This window comes from Bos indicus x Bos taurus, chromosome 3 (genome assembly GCF_003369695.1).
Source record: "Bos indicus x Bos taurus breed Angus x Brahman F1 hybrid chromosome 3, Bos_hybrid_MaternalHap_v2.0, whole genome shotgun sequence".
Lineage (NCBI taxonomy): Eukaryota > Metazoa > Chordata > Mammalia > Artiodactyla > Bovidae > Bos > Bos indicus x Bos taurus.
The window spans coordinates 108300654-108319244 of record NC_040078.1 but is presented as its reverse complement, the minus strand read 5'-3'; the positions used below and the strand labels follow the sequence as shown (position 1 = coordinate 108319244).

The following is an 18591-nucleotide window of genomic DNA, read 5'->3' as shown; positions in this document are numbered from 1 at the left end:
CAGTCACTCACATCTTGGCCAGACATGTCCCAGTAGGGCCGCTCCCCGAAGGCCATCACCTCCCACATGACGACACCGAAGCTCCACACGTCGCTGGCGGAGCTGAAGTGACCAAACTGAAGCGTCTCGGGGGCGGCCCACAGCGCGGGGCTCCGGCCACTCTGCGGGCAGGCGGGCCGGCCACTCAGGGGCAGGAGGGGCCGGAGTTGCAGCCAGCGTTCCCCACCCACAGAGCACCACGGGATCCTACCCCACCTGCCATGCCCGCAGCTGCTCATCTAAGGGAGAACCCACAAGGGGACCGCAGGCGAGGCCCATGCTGGCACGGACAGCTGGAGGGAGGGGCGGGAGTCAGGGAGAAGGGGGATGCGGGGAAGGGCTCCCTCACCATGGTGGTGTAGACCGCCTCTGCTCGGTCCCGGGGGCCCCGGCCGAAGCCAGAGATCTTGCAGACAAGCTCGCTGCTGACCAGCACCCGGCGTGCAGCCAGGCCCCGGTGGACGTAGCCCATTTCCGACAGGTACTTCATGGCTGACGCCAGGCCGGGCAGCAGCCCCATCAGCTGTGCGGCCACCAGCTGGCCCTCATGCCGCTGGGAGGGAGGAGGAGATGGAGGCCCGGCTGCACCCTCGCTTCCCTGGTGCTTTGTGACCCCAGGGAAGTCATGGCCTTCTCTGGGCTTCAGTTGGCCATGTCACCTGCCAGATCAGCCTGGCCAGAGGGCATCTCTACAAAGGATGAGGCCAACCCCAAGTCCCACCAAAGGGAAAAGTGAGGGATCAAGAGAACCTCGGTTATCGGCACCCCCTGGGGCCCAGACCACTCACCCTGAGGAAGCCATCCAGGGCCCCATGGCTCATGTATTCGGTGACAATCATCAGGGTGCTTCCTGTGCTCAGGGAGGGGGACATATATGCTCAGGTGCCTGCTGCCCTCTGTGAGCACACGTGATCCCCACTCCCCGCCCCATGCCAAGGTGGCCAGGACCGAGGGCCCAGCTCCCTGAGTCTCGCCCCCCTCCTGCCTGCCCTCTTCTGCTGAACAGCAGGAGAGGTGGCGCCTGAGGGGGACAAAGGCCAAGGTGAGGATGTGCAGCAAGTTAGCTGGGGGAAATCACCAGGGATGCACTCCCCGAGTGTCACCACACATCCAGAGATCACGCAGGGTCAGAGGCCACTTGAGTCAGTGATGGAGAGCTGAGCTCCTCTCCCCATGCTGGGCCACGTCGGGGCGCCCTCCCAAGACTGAGCAGAGAGGGCCTGGGGCGTGGCGCACCCCACTTCCCACACCACGGACTCCTCCCCCACTCCCCCACCCACCCACGCTGGTGGAGCACCAGCCCTACCTCGGGTGACCACGCCCTCCAGTCGCACCACGTGGCTGTGGTCAAACTGGCCCAGGGTGAGGGCCTCGGCCAGGAAGCTGAGCCTCTGCGAGTCGGAGCAGCCCTCCCTCAGTGTGTGCACGGCCACGGGGAGCTCCTGGCGGCCCGGGAGCTGCAGGCAGCCGCAGCACAGCTCCCCAAACCGCCCTGGGGGAGAACAGCACCTCAGACACCCCCCGGAGGCCGCGGCCCTGGCCAACCCGGGCAGGGTGAGCAGATTCCGGCTCAAGGGCCCTTTCTGGCCTGGGACTCGGGGCATCTGAGTTCAAATCCTGGTGAACTGAGTACTGACCATCTGCTCTGCCCCTCTTATGGCTTCAGTTTTCTCCTCTGTGAAATGCGGAGTCCTCCCTGCCTCCCCCGGTGGGAAACTTCAAAGCCTCAAAGCGAGGACTATGCACGTGCCAGCACATCAAAGGCGTGCTGCGCCACGACATCTATTCCACCACGCTGCCCCTTTCTGGCCTCTGCCCAGCGAGTCTGCCAACAGTGCTGGGGTAGAGCGTTGGGCTCCTGGTGAAAGCGCTGCTTTCTCAGCACAGGGCGGGAGGGCTTGCAGACACAAAGCAAGGAAGCCAGGGCGCTGATCATGAGAGAGCACACACTCGCTAGGAGCCAGGCCCTGGGCTGCGCTGGGACACTCCCACAGCAGCTCTGAGACAGATATCACGCCCATTTAACAGATGAGAAGCTGAGGCTCGGAGCAGAAGATGGACGAGCCCCTGGTCAGTGGCAGAGCCAGGGCTAGAACTCAGGTATGCCTGGACCCCAATCTTGCAAACGCCCCTCCCCATCGGGCCTTGAAAGCCTGGGACCAAACTTCTGCCAGTGGCAGTCTGCAGAACCATCTCTGAAAGAGCCTGAAAGGAGAGAGTTCTGACCTTGGGGGCAGGTAAAGGGTAAGAAGGCAGGCTCACAGATTCACCTCCCTCCCTGGACCCTGGTGGGCAGAGGCCCAGCTTGATGTGGAGGTGGGGGCTTCCTGGACAGCGTGGGGACTGGATGAAGGCCAGGCCTGCAGAGATGGGGGTGGGACTTGGGGTGGAGGCAGGCTAAAAGGATAGAGGTGGGGTGGGGTGGAGGAGGGGCTTCCAGGGAGGGCTGGCAGTGGGTAGAGGAAGGGCTTCCCCATAGACAAGGCTTCCCCGGGTGCCCAGTTTGCCTGTTCCAAGGCTCTTCTCCAGCGTGACGCTTTTCGCATCCAGCTCCTTGGCAAACAGATGCACGGCTTGCAGCGGGTCCCCACAGCTCTGGGGATCCACGAACGTGCGGCGAGTTGGGACTTTGACTGGCAATGAGGAGAAAGAGACAGGAGTGAGGAAAAGGGCCTCCGTGGTTGGAGCAGTGGAGTAGGAAAGGGGAGGTATGCAAGGGCTGAGCGCCAAAGAATTGATGCTTTTGAACTGTGGTGTTGGAGGAGACTCTTGAGAGTCCCTTGGACTGCAAGGAGATCCAACCATTCTATCCTAAAGGAGATCACTCCTGAATATTCATTGGAAGGACTGATGCTGAAGCTGCAACTCCAATAAATACTTTGGCCACCTGATGCAAAAAACTGACTCATTAAAAGACCCTGATGCTGGGAAAGATTGAAGGCAGGAGGAGAAGGGGACGACAGAGGATGAGATGGTTGAATGGCATCACCAACTCAATGGACATGAGTTTGAGTAAACTCCAGGAGTTGGTGACGGACAGGAAAGCCTGGTGTGCTGCAGTCCATGGGGTTGCAAAGAGTCAGACACGACTGAGCGACTGAACTGAACTGAACTGAAGCAAGGGGAGTCAGGAAGAGGACTGAGGAAGTAAGGTGAGGTGGTGCCCACCCCGCCCCGGGCCAGGCCCAGACAACTCACAGTGGAAATACAGCTCCTCCTCATCGTGGGCGTCCCGACCTCCTTTGCCATAGCTGCAGGGCCTGGGGTAGGGGTGGGAGTGGGGATGTCCACAGTCATCCTTTGAGCCAGGCTGTCCCAGCCCTTCCCATCTTACCAGCACCCAGGGTGGCACCTCTTTGTCCCTCCAAAAGGACAAGGTCTGTGCCCCAGGGGAAGGACCTTCTTGTCCTGTGGGTCTGGAAGCTTGTCCCCCCAGCACACATGTAACCCCAGCCCCAGACCTAACCACTCACCCCCTCCGCAATCCTAGTTATTTTCACTTTGCGATGCCGTGAATTCTTGAACTTCAGAGACACCCAAATCCGTGCCCTGACTTCAAGTCCAAGCTGCCTCCCTGCCTACAGCTGAACACAACAGGCAGGCCTTGCGCCCAGGGGCAACTTCCGGTCTAGTCAAGAAAACAGACCTTGAGAAGGAACCACAAGCCCACTCACAGGTCTGAGCAAAGGAGAAGGGCGGTGCGCCGTGGGAACATGTAGCTGAGACAGGGTTGAGACCGTCAAGGATGGCTTCCCGAGAGAGGCCACCGTGGGCCAAAGGACTGCATCACGATCAACAAAGTCATGGGTTGGCAACCAGGGCCCCTGAGGCAGGGTTTTTCAGGGGTTTTTATCCTGGGGGTGGGGAAGAGGAGAGCCCCTGGGGGAGGCAGGTTTGAGCAGGGGAGTGCCACGGTTCAATTTGCACTTTAGAAACATCATCCCAGCTGCTGCTGTTATCCCTGCAGGAGATGGCAGGAGATGGCTCAGGCTATGGGGCGACCGTGGATGGAGAGAAGTAAGAGTGACATTGAGGTGACAGGGCCACAGGGCTTGGGGAAGGCTGGAGGTCAGAAAGGGAGAGGCGAAAGGTAGGAAGCACTGTAGCGTTCCGGCTTGCCCAGTGAAGTGAGGCAGGTACCGTTTACAAAGGTGAAGCAATGACAAGTTCCCGTTTAGAAATTTGAGTTTGCAGCACCTCTGGGATAAGCAGGGCTCATCAGTGAGCAGGGAGTTAGCTATATGTGGCGGGGGTGGGGGGTGCAGTTTAGAAGAAGGGTCTGCTCTGGAGGTACAAGTTCTAGAGCTGGGGGCCTTGTCCAGGGAGAGGAGGGAGCCTGAGCAGTGGGACAGGGAACAAGTCTGAGCGCCCCACCCCCCATCTCGAGATAGGGAAGAGGAGAGGAGGGCTTCCCTGGTGGCTCAGATGGTGAAGAATCTATCTGCAATTCAGGAGACCCAGGTTCAATCCCTGGGTTGGGAAGATCCCCTGGAGAAGGGAATGGTTACCCACTGCAGTATTCTTGCCTGGAGAACCCCATGGACAGAGGAGCCTGGTGGGCTACTGTCCATGGGGTTGCAAAGAGTCAGACTGAGCGACTAACAACACAACAGAGAAGGAAGCCACTGAGGAGACTATGAAAGAACCATCAGAGAAACTGGAAGGAAACAGAAGGGAAATCGGGGGCAGAAGGTGGTGGGGGCAGTGATGTCACAAGAAGGAAGGAAGGAAACAGGATCAGAAGAGCAAGGTCATGTGAAGACTCATGGAGGAGAGCTGAGGGAGACTCGAGAGAGATGGCCACGTGTCGATACCAGTGGAGGCAGTCATGCAGGATGGAGTGGTCATGACGGCGGTCCCCCACATGGGCTCTGGAATCTGATGGCACGGACCAACTCCCTAGATCCTTCCCTCAATGTCTGTGGATCAGCTGGCTGGTTTTCTCTTTAATAAGATCAGGATCAAGACAGCCCTGCCTGATCACACTGGCGCCAAGAGCTTACAAAGCACTCAACAAATGTTAGTCAGCATATAGGGAAGAAGTAGATGTGATCAACAGTAAGGGCTCCTGAGAAGGTAGGAAGCAGTGGGTTACAGTCACAGGTAGGACTGATCCCGGCTGGGAGGATGGCACTGCCTATAGGGAAACAGAGGGAGAGGATGGATGCAGAGATAAGCAGGTGTGCAGACTCAGTGGTGCAGGTAAAGAGCAGGTGCAGCAGACACAGCTGAGAGAGTGAGCTGCGAGGACCGGCAGTCTGCAGGGCACAAGCGGAACCGGGCTGATGGCCTGGTCCACGTCAGGAGACAAGAGAGGGCAGCTGAGGCGGAACAGGAGCGAGGGTCTGTGGAAACGAAGTCAAAGACCCCAGAGGCCAAAGACTGGGGCAGGTTGTCCAATGGCTAGTGATGTCATCCAGTGTGGGAACAGGACATCCATGAACATCCGGGAGAGCTGAGGAGGGATGCAGGGGGCAAGGCCGAGTGGCTGGAGGAGTGACAGAGAAAGCGAGACACTTCCACCTGATGATGACACACCCTAGTGAGAACTGGGATGAGCCAGGATCGACTGGGAGAGCAAGTGGAGGTGAGGAGCCCACTGTACAGAGCCGGGGACTGCAGAGACGGGGAGCAGAGGAGATGAGCGAGGGAAGCTGGGGCGTGCGTGTTGGAGACGCGTGTCCCTGCCCATCAGTGCTAGACCTGGCAGATTCCCATGTTGGTGCCATTTGATTTTGAGTAGGTTTTGAAATCCACGCCTGGCCTGCCCTGCCTGCTCTAGCGCAGCAGTCTCCGAGGTGCTCCTGGGCAGCCGCTCCTGTCTTGCAGCCTCAGCCCAAAGATGCCCTTCATGCTCACCTCTCCATCATCCTCTCCTGCCTTCCGGAGCTCCTGAGCTCACAGCCAGCACAAGCTGCTCCCAGCTCCTGTCCATTTCTGCTTTTCCAATGGGTCTCATCTGTGGACCTTTTAAGCTCCATGATCAAGGAGATTCTACCCTTGTCCTGCTTTTCTGACTCACCTGGCCGGGGCAGAGCTGGCTCCCAGATGCTCTCCTCCTCAGTCACTTAAGGCCAAGCAAATAACCCCATCTTAGCCAGATGAAATCTTGCTGCCCCTCCGGCCCGCAGGCGGTTCCAGGATGCTGACGTGTGGCTCCCGGACCAGCTCATTCCTCTCCTCTGCTCCCCCTACTCCAGCCTGTCACATGCGGCCTTCCCAATCCTTCCAGTCTGCTGACCTCAGCCCCAGCCTGGAACCCACCTGGGGTGCCTCTGCCAAAGGGACTCTATCTTTGCTGAGCCAGACCCAAGCTCCATATCTTTCCCCCTCCGCCCATCCCCTTTCTCTGCCCATCCCTTTTCTCTGCAAGCTTCCTTCCTCTGGGGCTTGGGGGTTTCTGGCATATGAGTTCCCCTCCCTGTTCTCCCTGCTCCCACACACATACACGCACACACAATTTCTGCCTTTCTTCCCTCTGCCTGTGTTCAAGGGCCTCTAGATCCCTTGGGGGCAGGGGCTGGGGGCCTCTGAGCGCCTCGGGAGGCTCCCAATTACACTGGAGCAGCCAGAGCTTGATTCCCTCCACAGTGATGCCTTCTGACATTTAATGAGTGAAGGAGCTAAATCCCCTTCATCCCACAGCAGCTGAGCAGGAACAGGGCGTGGGGGGAGGGGCCAGGACAGCACCAGTCAGGCCTGTCTCTACACAGCGGTATGCTCGCCTGTGCAAATCCGCACATGTGCAAATGCAGATACAGATACAGGTACCTGAGGGCAGGGACACAGCCCGCCAGGGGCCAGCCAGGCTGGAACCAGTCACCTACCTCCTCCAAATGGCCAGCACGCTCATCACAGAGCCCAGGACGAGGAGGGCTGAGATGGTTACCACGGTGACGACTACCGCGGGGCTCTGGTCCTTGGACCTGGAGGTGGCTGGGAGGAAAACCACAAGGTTGAGAGAGGCAGAGGACCAGGCTCCCGGGTAAGCCCCAGGACAGACTCCTGTCCTCACCCCACGGCAGCATGTCCATAGCACCTCCACCCTCGGCCTGGCCTCCCAGCAGCCGGGGACCAAGGCTGCCCCCACCAACCACAAAGGCACCTGGAGCTTCGTCCTTTCCCAGGGCGGGTCACTTCTACTGCAGCTCAGCTCTGAGAGAGAGGAGCAGGCATCCAGATGGGCAGGCTCGGGCCTTCCTTTTTGCCTTATAGATGCACGAGGAAGGTGGCTCTGCAGGGGCATGGCCTTTTCTCTGAGCTCCCCAACCCCAATCCAGAACTGTCACCGAAAATTTTTGCTATTGTTCAGTTGCTAAGTCACGTCCTGTCTCCATTCTGCAGCTGAGCAAACTGACATCAAGAAAAGTTATGTAATTTGCCCAAGGTCACAAAGCCAATAAACGGTGACCCTAAGATTCAAACCTGATTCCCAAAGCCTCTGCTTTGAACTATTTCCCCAGCAGAGGGGCCAAGAGGACCCCAGGCCCTCAGCCCCATCCACCCATTCATCCATCCAAACACGTGCACCAGAATGGCAATGGTCCTGGGGAGTCGGCAATGAATGAGCCAGAATCCTTGCCCTGGAGGGGTGTACCGACTGGCAGGGGAGACAGAAATGAAAAATCAATGAAAAAAAAGAAACAGAGACAGGAGCAGAGCTGAGCAGAGGCACAATCATTTCTTCCTAAAGCCAATGGGAAAGGTTTGCAGAAGAGGCATCATCTGCCCTGGACCTGGAAGATGGACAGGGTTGTTGATGACGCTTCGATGCACTTGCTGGGTCTGGAAAACGACAGGCCATCCCATGTGGCTGGAAAGCAGGCTGCATGGAGGCAGAGACGCAAGATATGAAGAGCTAAAGCTGGAAGGCAGGAGGATGAAGGGAACTGGGGGAGGTGACGGACCCAGAAGGGCCTTGAATGCTAGGCCAGGAGGACGAGCTTTATCTTGAGGGTAACAGGGAGCCCAGAGCAGTGGACAGAGTTCCTTCCCACCAGGAGAGGAATGAGGGAATCTGCTAGGGCAGGAGTGGGGAGAGAGAGGGGGTGCTTGGAAGAGATAAAGGCTTGGGATAACTGTTGGGAATGGGGAAGATGCTACGCGCCCTGATGAATAAACTGGGATTAGAAAAAGACACTTCAGCAGGCAGCCTTGATGAGGGATGATGGAGGAGAGCCAGTCCTGGGGACAATGGGGTGGGTGCAAAATAATGTCTGGGGAATGGGGACCAGCAGGGCTGGAGAGCGCTTCAACCAGGAGAGTCCGCGGAAGCTGGGGAGAGATGATCGTGGGGCCAGGAGAGGCTGGGAGCTCGACAGATGTGGTCAGATCCCAAGAGCCGCTATTAGGATGTCACACAGCAAGTGAGGAAGAGCGACAGCAGAGAAAGGGAGGGTCAGAGGTCAACAAGGTCAGGGTCAAAAGAACAGATTTCAGAGCCCTCATTTCCAGAGATGGGGAATAGGGTCCTGGGCCTGGCTGGTGGCGGAAGATAGAACTGTCGCCAAGGACTGTTTGAAATGAGCTGTCCTGGTGGACAGGGAAATGGAGGATGCAGAGAAAATCGGTGCGGCCAGCGGCCTCTGAGATAGCCCTGCAGGATTCTCCGCTTCCTGGTGTTCCTTCCCCCATGAGCGTGGGCCGAACACAGTCATTCGCTTCTAATGAACAGAATACAGCACAAGTGATGGGATGTCACCACCATGATTAGGTTACAAGAGATCGGCTTCCATCTTGGGCTCCCTCTTGCTCCCTCTCTCACAGTCTCTAGAAGAATCTAGTTGCTGGGTTATGAGCAGCCCTTGGAGAAGCCTAGGAGTCTTGTGCCTGCCTCCAGCAAGCAGCCAGCAAGAGTCCAACTAGGGAAGCACTCACTCCCTCCCTCCCCTCCTCTCCATCTCCGCCCAGTTAAGCCTGGAGATGATCGCAGCCCCAGAGGACAGCTGGACTGCAGTGAGGGCTAAGCCGTGCGCATACTCCTGACCCACAGAAACCATGAGGTAATGAGTGATATTGTGTTTGGCTGTTGAGTGGTTAGCTAGTACAGTAGTGCAGCATGGTCCTCCTCGTGAACTTGACTTGGGGTCACAGCTCACTGGAAAAAGCGCTCTGCGCTTGGGGAACCACTCTCTGTAGCCAGGGCCACAACAGAGGAGGCCAGGAGCTGAGCGGCACATCTACCGACTGTGCGCGCTCAGTAGCTCATTTGTATCTGACTCTCTGAGGCCCCATGGACTGTAGCCCACCAACCTCCTCTGTCCAAGGGATTTCCCGGGCAAGAATACTGGAGTGGGTTGCCATTTCCTTCTCCAGGGGATCTTCCAGACCCAGGGATCCACCAACTGAGAAGCACCAGAGTAACAGAAGTCATCAGTCCTCTTCAGCTACCGGCCCCCAGCGCCCACCCTCCACCACATCCACTCCAGCCCAACCCACCAGCCTTTGTTCTGCCGCCTCTCACTCTCCAAGATGCCTTCCCTGCCCACCTCCCCATGGAGAACTCCAACGTTCCCCAGCCTTCAAGACCCAGCTCTAATCTCCTCTCACCAGCACCTGGCTGGGGTCTGGCGGAGACAGGCATTCGAGCAAGAAGTGCTGACTCCTTCCCAGAAGGCAAACTCCCTCAACACCTTATCTCTACCTCCCCCTGGGCTCAGAACTCTTTCTATCCTGGATTCGACTGGTGTAGCAGGTTGGAAAGAATTATTATCTTGACAGCTGGTGCCAGGATGCCTCTTAGGCAAACTGCCTTTTGTCCAGGAAAAATACTTTCATGAGCTGCTCGGGGTAGATAGGGGTGAGGTCCTGAGGGCTGGGTTAGCGGCAGGAGACTAAAAGAAAGCACTAAATGCTCTGTGCACATCCGGAAGGGGTCCTGGGGGTTTGGGGGAGGGGGAGGAGGAACCAGGGCAGGGAAGCCAGGGCAGGAGGGGTAGTACCACACCATGGCCGAGAGCTGGAACTGTTTTAGGATCAGGAATATCTGATGTTCAGTTCTTGTTTTGCTTTGTTTTGATAACAACTTTATTGAGAAATTATTCTCACACCATAAAATTCACCCATTGAAAGTATGCAGTTCTCCTGGTGTTTTGTTAGTTTGTTTGCTTTTGGCCACACCACGCAGCTTGTGGGATCTTAGTTCTCTGACCCGGGACTGAACCCAGGCCCCAGCAGTGAAAGCTCGGAGTTGTAACCACTTCTGGTGTTTTTGCTTGGTTTATTGCTGCAGGTGACACTCCCTTGGTGTGCCCCAACCCTCAGCGAAGGCTGGATGCAGGGATGATGGACCTCAGGGCCTGGAAGTCCAGAGGGAAAGCTGGGCCGACCCCTCAACTTCACACGCTAAGGCGTAGCGGGAAGAGGGATGGTGCCCACGTTTGAGTCTGTGTCACGACAGAGAGAAAGCAGCAGGATGGAACAAGAAGTCAGTGGTCAAGGACAAGAAGTGACCAGGAGAAGAAAAGTCCTCCCAAGAAAAGAGAGGAATCTTGGAGAGGGCAGGGGATGTTTCCTCGAGACATGGGAGGGAGACACCAGCTGAGACCTGGGCTCCAGCTGTTCATGGATCCCTCCCCTGTGAGTTCTTCCAGGACAGGTACTCAATCTAAGCCACTAGTTACTGGATTCCAGTCTCATTCGTTTGTTAGGTTGTAACCGAACTGTTCTGCAGGTTCCCTTAATTGCACAGGTAACCCCTCAATTTGCCTCCATGCTCCAGCCCCAGGCTGGGTCTTCTCTCCTCTTGCGTGTCACTTACCCTCCCCTGGGGTCAGCACTTCAATGCTGGGGTTGAAGCTCTGGGTCTCCCAGGAGGGCCCTGGGGAAGCTGCCCGGATCTGAAAGACGTAGCGGGTAGCCGGCTTCAGGTTGGTGACAGTGACCGCAGGCGCCCCTGTCTTCACCGTCGAGTAAGTCTGCTCACTCTGACCCTGGGGAGGGACGGAGATACATGAGCCCAGACCCAGGACTGGCCCCATGCTCCTGGGAGAATGTGGAGGGAAGGGTTAGGGAGGTGGCAGAGGTACCCAGGGGGGAGGAGCCCGGGCTGCTGGAATAACTCCACTCATCTTGGAGGAATCTGACATCTTTCTTCCAGAAGGTCCCCAGGCCCTTTCTCCACCACAAGTTTCCACCTATACTCGGTGGTACCTTAACTGAGAACAACCCCACCTCCGAGTAACAGAAACTTTAGAGAAGATGCTGCCTTATGGGGATGCTAGGATGAAAGGCATCGATGCCTGGCCATCTAGAGGAGGAACTGCACCTGACCCCTCAGAGGAAAGAAGGAGGAAATGAGCCCTGACACCTGCCCGGCCCTTGTTGGCTTTTCCTTCCCCTTGTCACCGGACTTTCACAATGTCCTACAAGGTGTGGGTTCACAGATAAGGAATTCAGATCAGAGGGGCTGAGAGGCTCACCCACAGCCCCCCACCAAGGGCCCATTCACTGCCCGCTGCTGGGCTAGACCCTATAGGAGCAGACTTCCTACACATTCCTATCTGCTTGTATAGGTGATGCTCCCAGCAGGGAAGGGCGGGGTGACATCTTCCCAATTCCTTTAGGTCCTGTGCTCTGTGCACTATGTCATCCTGCCCCCAACACATCTGATCACGGTGCATGCTGGACATGCTGCCATCATTTCATCTCTGCACACACCCCCTGATTAGAGCCCCTGCCACACTCACAGCCCCCAAAGGTGCATCTCCCCTGTATCTGTGGCCCCACTTCTACGGGCCCGGTATTCAGGAATCAGGGCAGACTCTGACCCAAGCTGGGCCAATCAGAATCCCACTTTTGGGCATTTGAACATACCATGGAAAGACAGTGAGGCCCTGGCTGCAGAATTTATAAGCAGGCTTGGGGAGGGGAGGGGAAAAGGGGCTGCCAGCCTGGGCGGCTGCAAGGTGCCCTTCCTGCAGAGGAGGCGGGGTTGGTATGGAGAGAACTCAGAGATGAGGGGCTGGTGATTCCTGCCACGCTTCTGGTCATCAGGCTCCATGAGACACTCCTGAAGGCTTTCAAACACAGCCCCTTTTGTACTGGCTCGTCTTTTCAAGGGTTTTGGTTCCCCACAAAGTCACACTCCCTATGGACCAGGGAGCAACCACCCAGCTCAGCACTGGGACTGTATCTATGCTCTGATCCCTGAGTGTCAGTTCAGTGAGCCCTTTCTAAGCAACTGCTGCCTGCCTGGCTCCTTCCCAGCAACCTTCGCTGTGGTCTCCTTGACGTCAGGGACCCCCAGAACCCAGTCCCAGCCGCTTTTCTCACTCATGCCCCCCTCCCTTGGCCATCCCCTCAGGTCCTTTGGCTTCAGCTACCATCTCTGGGTTGAAAGCCCCCAACTTCCTCTCTCTCTCTCTCAGCTCTCCAGATTTCTCTTTTCAAAATCTGTTATCTGATTCAGCAAAGAACTCCCTGGAGTCACTGAGGAGGGAGTGAAGTCCTAACACATGTAATGCTAAGTTGAAAGCAAAGTTTTGCTTTAAAGAATACAATTGTCACCAAAGTGAGAACAGTTTAACTGTAGATTACCTATCAAATTCAGACAATAAACTTAGGCAGAAAGAGATAGTGGATCTGGACCTAACTCCACTTGTTAAACCACCCTTGAGCTGCAACCATAGGCTGACCACAGATACAAGAAGTCAGCCAAAATCAAGAAAAAGTATCCTAGGAGAATCAACTAGCCCTACAGAGTTTACAATAAGGAACATTGTATACTTGCTATTATTATTTGTAAATGATTGGTTACACAGTCTCCACATCAGTAAAATTAAAATTTGAGTGCATACATTCATTACTGTGAGAGCTGACTGTTAAACATTTATCAGTACATCATTTATCAGCATATTATTTATGCTGAGCCCTGGCACACCACCAGACCTGGCAACATGTTCCCACAGTGGTACTTTTCCATAAAATTTGAAACAATATGTTTCTGCGTTCTTTTTCTTAAAAAGGGTGCAAACTATGCACAGAATCCAGCCACAGAAAGTCTGCATCAGCCCCCAGGGGAAGCTTTTGTCAACTGTGAACAGTAGGCAGTAGTGGCGAAAATGGACACGATGACGGGTTACCGAAAGGAGACCCGAGCAAAGAGGGAGAGCTGTGTGTCCACGGTGAGGAGGGGCCAGGAAGAAACTCCGGCTGGGTAGGCCGCTCAGGGGGCCAGTGGAGATGTTTAGAAACAAAGCAAGGACTTATGCTGGGAGGGACTTGTAAAGAAAAGGAAGCCGGCAAGAGAGGGGGACAGACCGCAGCTGGTAATGCAACCCGAGGTCCCTCCCAGACCCAGACTCACCTTCTCGAAGTATCTGATCTCATACTCTGTGCCGTTGGCCCCTGGGGCTCCCGCGGGGATGGGCTCCCGCCACGACAGAGACACGCTCTGGGGCTCCACTCGGTCCCTGCGGATCTCATCCTCCTCCCAGGGCGCTGAAAGTTGAGTAATGCGAGGTTCTCTGGGGCAGGGGCAGGGGGCTGGAAAGGCGGGGCGCGCGGGGAGCCAAATGGGGCAGGGCCCAAGGGGCTGTGGGTGGGGCAAGAGCCTCCTGAGGGGCGGGGCCTGAGGGATAGCCTCTTCATGACGCTAGAGGAAAGCTCTGACACCACAGCTCTTGGCTTCCTTGGTTCTGAGCGGGAAAGAAGCAGGCCACGTGCTGCTTGCCCACCCCCTACACTCCAGCTTCCCTTCAGGTGGCTGGTTCTAATTGCCCCAGGCTATTTCTACATGTTCTATGGCTCGGAGATATTAGACAGCACAGCAGGCAGGAAGGCAAGCTACTTAACTATTCTAATAGTCTGGTCAAGAGGTAATATACTCAAATAAACTAGGAATAGAAGGAAATTAGTTCAGTTCAGTTCAGTCGCTCAGTCGTGTCCGACTCTTTGCGACCCCATGAATCGCAGCACGCCAGGCCTCCCTGTCCATCACCAACTCCCGGAGTTCACCCAAACACACGTCCATCGAGTTGGTGATGCCATTCAGCCATCTCATCTTCTGTCGTCCCCTTCTCCTCCTGCCCCCCAATCCTTCCCAGCATCAGAGTCTTTTCCAATGAGTCAACTCTTCGCATGAGATGGCCAAAGTACTGGAGTTTCAGCTTTAGCATCAGTCCTTCCAATGAACACCCAGGACTGATCTCCTTCAGAATGGACTGGTTGGATCTCCTTGCAGTCCAAGGGACTCTCAAGAGTCTTCTCCAACACCACAGTTCAAAAGCATCAATTCTTTGGCGCTCAGCTTTCTTCACAGTCCAACTCTCACATCCATACATGACCATAGGAAAAACCATAGCCTTGACTAGACGGACCTTTGTTGGCAAAGTAATGTCTCTGCTTTTGAATATGCTATCTAGGTTGGTCATAACTTTCCTTCCAAGAAGTAAGCATCTTTTAAATTCATGGCTGCAATCACCATCTGCAGTGATTTTGTAGCCCCAAAAAATAAAGTCTGACACTGTTTCCACTGTTTCCCCATCTATTACCTCAACAAAATAAAGGCCCTATATGAAAAGCTCCAGCTAACATCATACTTAATGGTGAAAAGCTGAGAGCTTTCCTTTGAAGATTAGGAATCTTGCCACTTCTATTCAGCACAGTCCTGGAAGTCCTAGACAGTGCAATTAGGCAAGAAAAAGAAATAAACGGCTTCCAGATTGGAATGGAGGAAGTAAAATGATCTCTGTCCACAGATGACATAATCTTATATGTAGAAAACACTAAAGGTTCCACAGAAAATACTGTTGCCAAAATTGCAGGATACAAAATCAAATCACAGAAACTCATTCGCATTTCCACCCACTAACAATGAACAATATGAAGTGAAAAATCAAGAAAGCAATCCCACTTACTTAAGTTTATTACAAAACAAAAAAGCTTCTTTAACAAATGGTGGTAGGAAAATTGAATATCCACATGAAAAAAATTAAGTTGGGCCCTTAGTTTATACTACATACAAAATGAACTCAAAATGAATTACAGACATAAACGTAAGACCTGAAACTTCTAAAAGAAAATATAGAGGAAAAACTTCCTGATACTGAATTTGGCAGATTTCTTGAATATGACACAAAAAGCAAAAAGCATAGACAGCAAATGTAAAAACAACAAATGGCACTACAAACTTAAAAACATCAGGACAATAAAGGAAACAATCAACAGAGTGAAAAGGCAACCTATGGAATGGGGGAAAATATTTACTAGCCACATATCTGATAAGGGGTTAATGTCCAGAATATAAAAAGAACTCCTTCAATTCAGCAATAACACCACCAAACCCCACAAATAACCCAATTTAAAAATGGGCAGGGACTTCCCTGGTCGTCCAGCATTGAGAATCTACCTGCCAGTGCAACGGACACCGGTTCGATCCCTGCTCCCGGAAGACTTCACGTGTCGTGAGGCCCGCGCACCACAACTAGTGAGCCTGTGCTCTCTCTAGAGCCCGGGCTCCACAAGAGAAGCCACCATGCTGAGAAGCCTGCACGCTGCGGCAGAGAGTAGTCCCTGCTCTCCCCACCTAGAGAAAGCCCGTGAACAGCAGCAAAGACCCAACAGAGCCAAAACTAATAAATAAATACAATTTTTTTTAAGTGGGCAGAGGACTTGAATAGACATTTCTCCAAAGATGTGCAAATGGCCAATAAGCACATAAAAAGATGTTCAATATCACTAATCATGAGGGGAATGGAAGTCAAAACTATGAGATATCACCTCGTACCTGTTAGGATCAAAAATAAACAAAAGGCAGAAATAACAAGTGTTAGTGAGACTGTGGAGAGACTGGAACCCTGTGCACTGTTGGCGGGAATGTAAATTAGTGCAAACACTATGGAAAACATACGGAGGTTCTTATAAAAATATAAAAATAGGATCCAACTAGAGATAATCATATTAAGTAAGTCATAAAGAGAAAGACAAATGCCATATGCTAGCGCTTACAGGCGGAGTCTAAAATATGACACAAGTAAACCCATCCATGAAACAGAACCTCAGATACGGAAGTCAGGCTGGTGGTTGCCAAGGTGGGAGGGAGCCTGGAGAGGGGCAGAGTGGGAGGTTGGGGTAGCAGATGTAAGCTTCTATACAGAGAAGGGACGAACAACTAAGTCCTACTGTACAGCACAGAGGACTATGGTCAGTATCCTATGATAAACCATAATGGAAATGAGCGTTTTTAAAATGTATATAACTGCATCACTTTGCTGTACAGCAGAAACTAACGCAACGTTGTGAATCAACTATACTTCAACAAAAATATTAATGAAAAACAAAATAAAGATAGAACTACCGTGTGAGCTAGCAATCCCTCTTCTGAGTATGTAGCCCGAGGAAATGAAATCACAATTTTGTACAGACTACTGCACTCTCCTGTTCATTGCAGCGTTATTGACAATAGCCAAGATACAGAAACAATCTAAGTGTCTGCTGACAGACGAATGGATAAAGACAAAATCATATACATATATATTTAATGATATGTTATTCAGCCATTTTTTAAAAAAAGAAATCCTTCCATTAGCAAAAGCACAGATGAACCCTGAGGGCATTATGCTAAGCAAAATAAAACAGAGAGACAAATATTGCCTGATGTCACTTATACGTAGAATCTAGAAAAGCCAAACTCAGAGAACAGAGAATAGACTGGATTTTTGCCAAGAGATAGGACATGGGGGAAACGGGAAGATGCTAGTCAAAGATCCAGGCTTCCAATTATAAGAAGAATAAAATCAGGGGATCTAGTGTATATCATGGAGAAGGCAATGGCACCCCACTCCATTACTCTTGCCTGGAAAATCCCATGGACAGAGGAGCCTGGTAGTCTGCAGTCCACGGGGTCGCTAAGAGTCGGACACGACTGAGCGACTTCACTTTCACTTTTCACTTTCATGCACTGGAGAAGGAAATGGCAACCCACTCCAGCGTTCTTGCCTGGAAAATCCCAGGGATGGGGGAGCCTCATGGGCTGCCGTCTATGGGGTTGCACAGAGTCAGACACAACTGAAGCGACTTAGCAGCAGCAGCAGCAGTGTACATCATGGTGTACTTGAAAGCTGCTAAGACAGATCATCAGTGTTTGCACCATGCACAAAATGTAATTATGTGAGAGGATGGATGTGTTAACTAACCTTCCCACGGCAAGCATTTCACAATATACACGTGCACCAAATCATATTTAGAATTACACACAGAATTTAGAATTACATATGTCAATGTATGTAATATGTCATACATGTCAATGATGTCTCAAAAAGGTAGAAAGAAAAAAAAAAAGAAAATGTGATATAGACATACAACGGAATACTACTCAGCTTAAGGAAAGGAAATCCTGTCGTATGCTACAACATGGATCAACTTTGAGGACATTATGCTGAGTGAAATAAGCCAGTCACAAAGAGACAAATACTGCATGATTCCACTTCTATGTAAGCTATCTAAAGTAACTGAACTCTTAGAAGGTAGAATGTGGTTGCCATGGTCTGGGAGGAGGAGAGAAGAGGAGTTGTTGCTCAAGAAGTATAGAGTTTGCATTTTTTTTAATAGTTTGCATTTTGCAAGATGAAAAAGTCTATAGGGGTCTGTTGTATGATGACATGCATACAGTTAATGCTACTGTACTGTACACTAAAAACGGTTAATTTGGTAAATTTCCTGTTATACGTTTTTTACCATAATAAAAAAAAATAGTGATGCTCAGGTCACACAACCCAAAGCAATTAAATCAGTTTCTGTGGGGTGGGATTCAGGCATTACTATCTTTTTAAAAAGCTTCTCAGTGATTCCAGTGTGTATTGAACAGAGGGTTTCCCAACCGAAGATGCTAGGAAAGCGGATGGGTAAGTGGATGGCATCACTGACTCAATGGACGTGAGTCTGGGTTAACTCTGGGAGTTGGTGATGGACAGGGAGGCCTGGCGTGCTGCGATTCATGGGGTCGCAGAGTCGGACACGACTGAGCAACTAATCTGATCTAATCTGATCTGAAGTGGTTCCAAGGGCTTCCCTGATGGCTCAGCTGGTAAAGAACCCACCTGCAATACAGGAGACACATGAGACGCGGGTTCAGTTTGTGGGCCGGGAAGATTCCCTGACAGAGGGCATGACAACCCACTCCAGCATTCTTGCCTGGAGAATCCCATGGACAGAGGAGCCTGGCGGGCTACAGTCCATGGGGGTCGCAAAGAGTCAGACACGAGCGACTAACCCCACAAGTGGTTCCAAGGTTCACAAAAGGTATCCCGGAGGGAGATGGAGATCTGAGAGCCATTCGAGAGCCATTCGAAGGAGATTTGATGAAACTGCCCAGGGCAATGCAGAAAGGGAGAGAAGCCACAGCTATTAGGAAACAAGCCCAAGAAATGACCACACTTAAGAGGCAGGCAAAGCAAGAAGAGCTTGGGAAGGAGGAGCCAAAGAGAGGAGAAGAAAAACCAGGAACAAATAAGGCTATAGAAGCCCAGGAAAAAGAACTTTTAGGAAGGTTCCTGCTTGACTCTTCCTGTTATTAGCTACTGGTCCACAAGCAAGAGCCTCAATCCCCTTACA

At 52.9% G+C, this 18591-nt stretch overlaps 1 protein-coding gene across 1 annotated transcript in view; it reads right to left on the bottom strand.

Annotated features, from left to right (window-relative positions):
- The window catches only part of EPHA10 (EPH receptor A10), a 42990-nt gene that overhangs the window by 3776 nt on the left and 20623 nt on the right, over nucleotides 1–18591 (bottom strand). The window contains exons 6-14 of the mRNA XM_027537783.1: nucleotides 13346–13479; nucleotides 10799–10970; nucleotides 6867–6975; nucleotides 3238–3299; nucleotides 2547–2672; nucleotides 1346–1531; nucleotides 828–889; nucleotides 389–592; nucleotides 12–161 (exon numbers count right to left, since the gene is read on the bottom strand). Coding sequence (XP_027393584.1) covers nucleotides 12–161; nucleotides 389–592; nucleotides 828–889; nucleotides 1346–1531; nucleotides 2547–2672; nucleotides 3238–3299; nucleotides 6867–6975; nucleotides 10799–10970; nucleotides 13346–13479 — 1205 coding nt within the window. The remainder of the gene's footprint in view (nucleotides 1–11; nucleotides 162–388; nucleotides 593–827; nucleotides 890–1345; nucleotides 1532–2546; nucleotides 2673–3237; nucleotides 3300–6866; nucleotides 6976–10798; nucleotides 10971–13345; nucleotides 13480–18591) is intronic.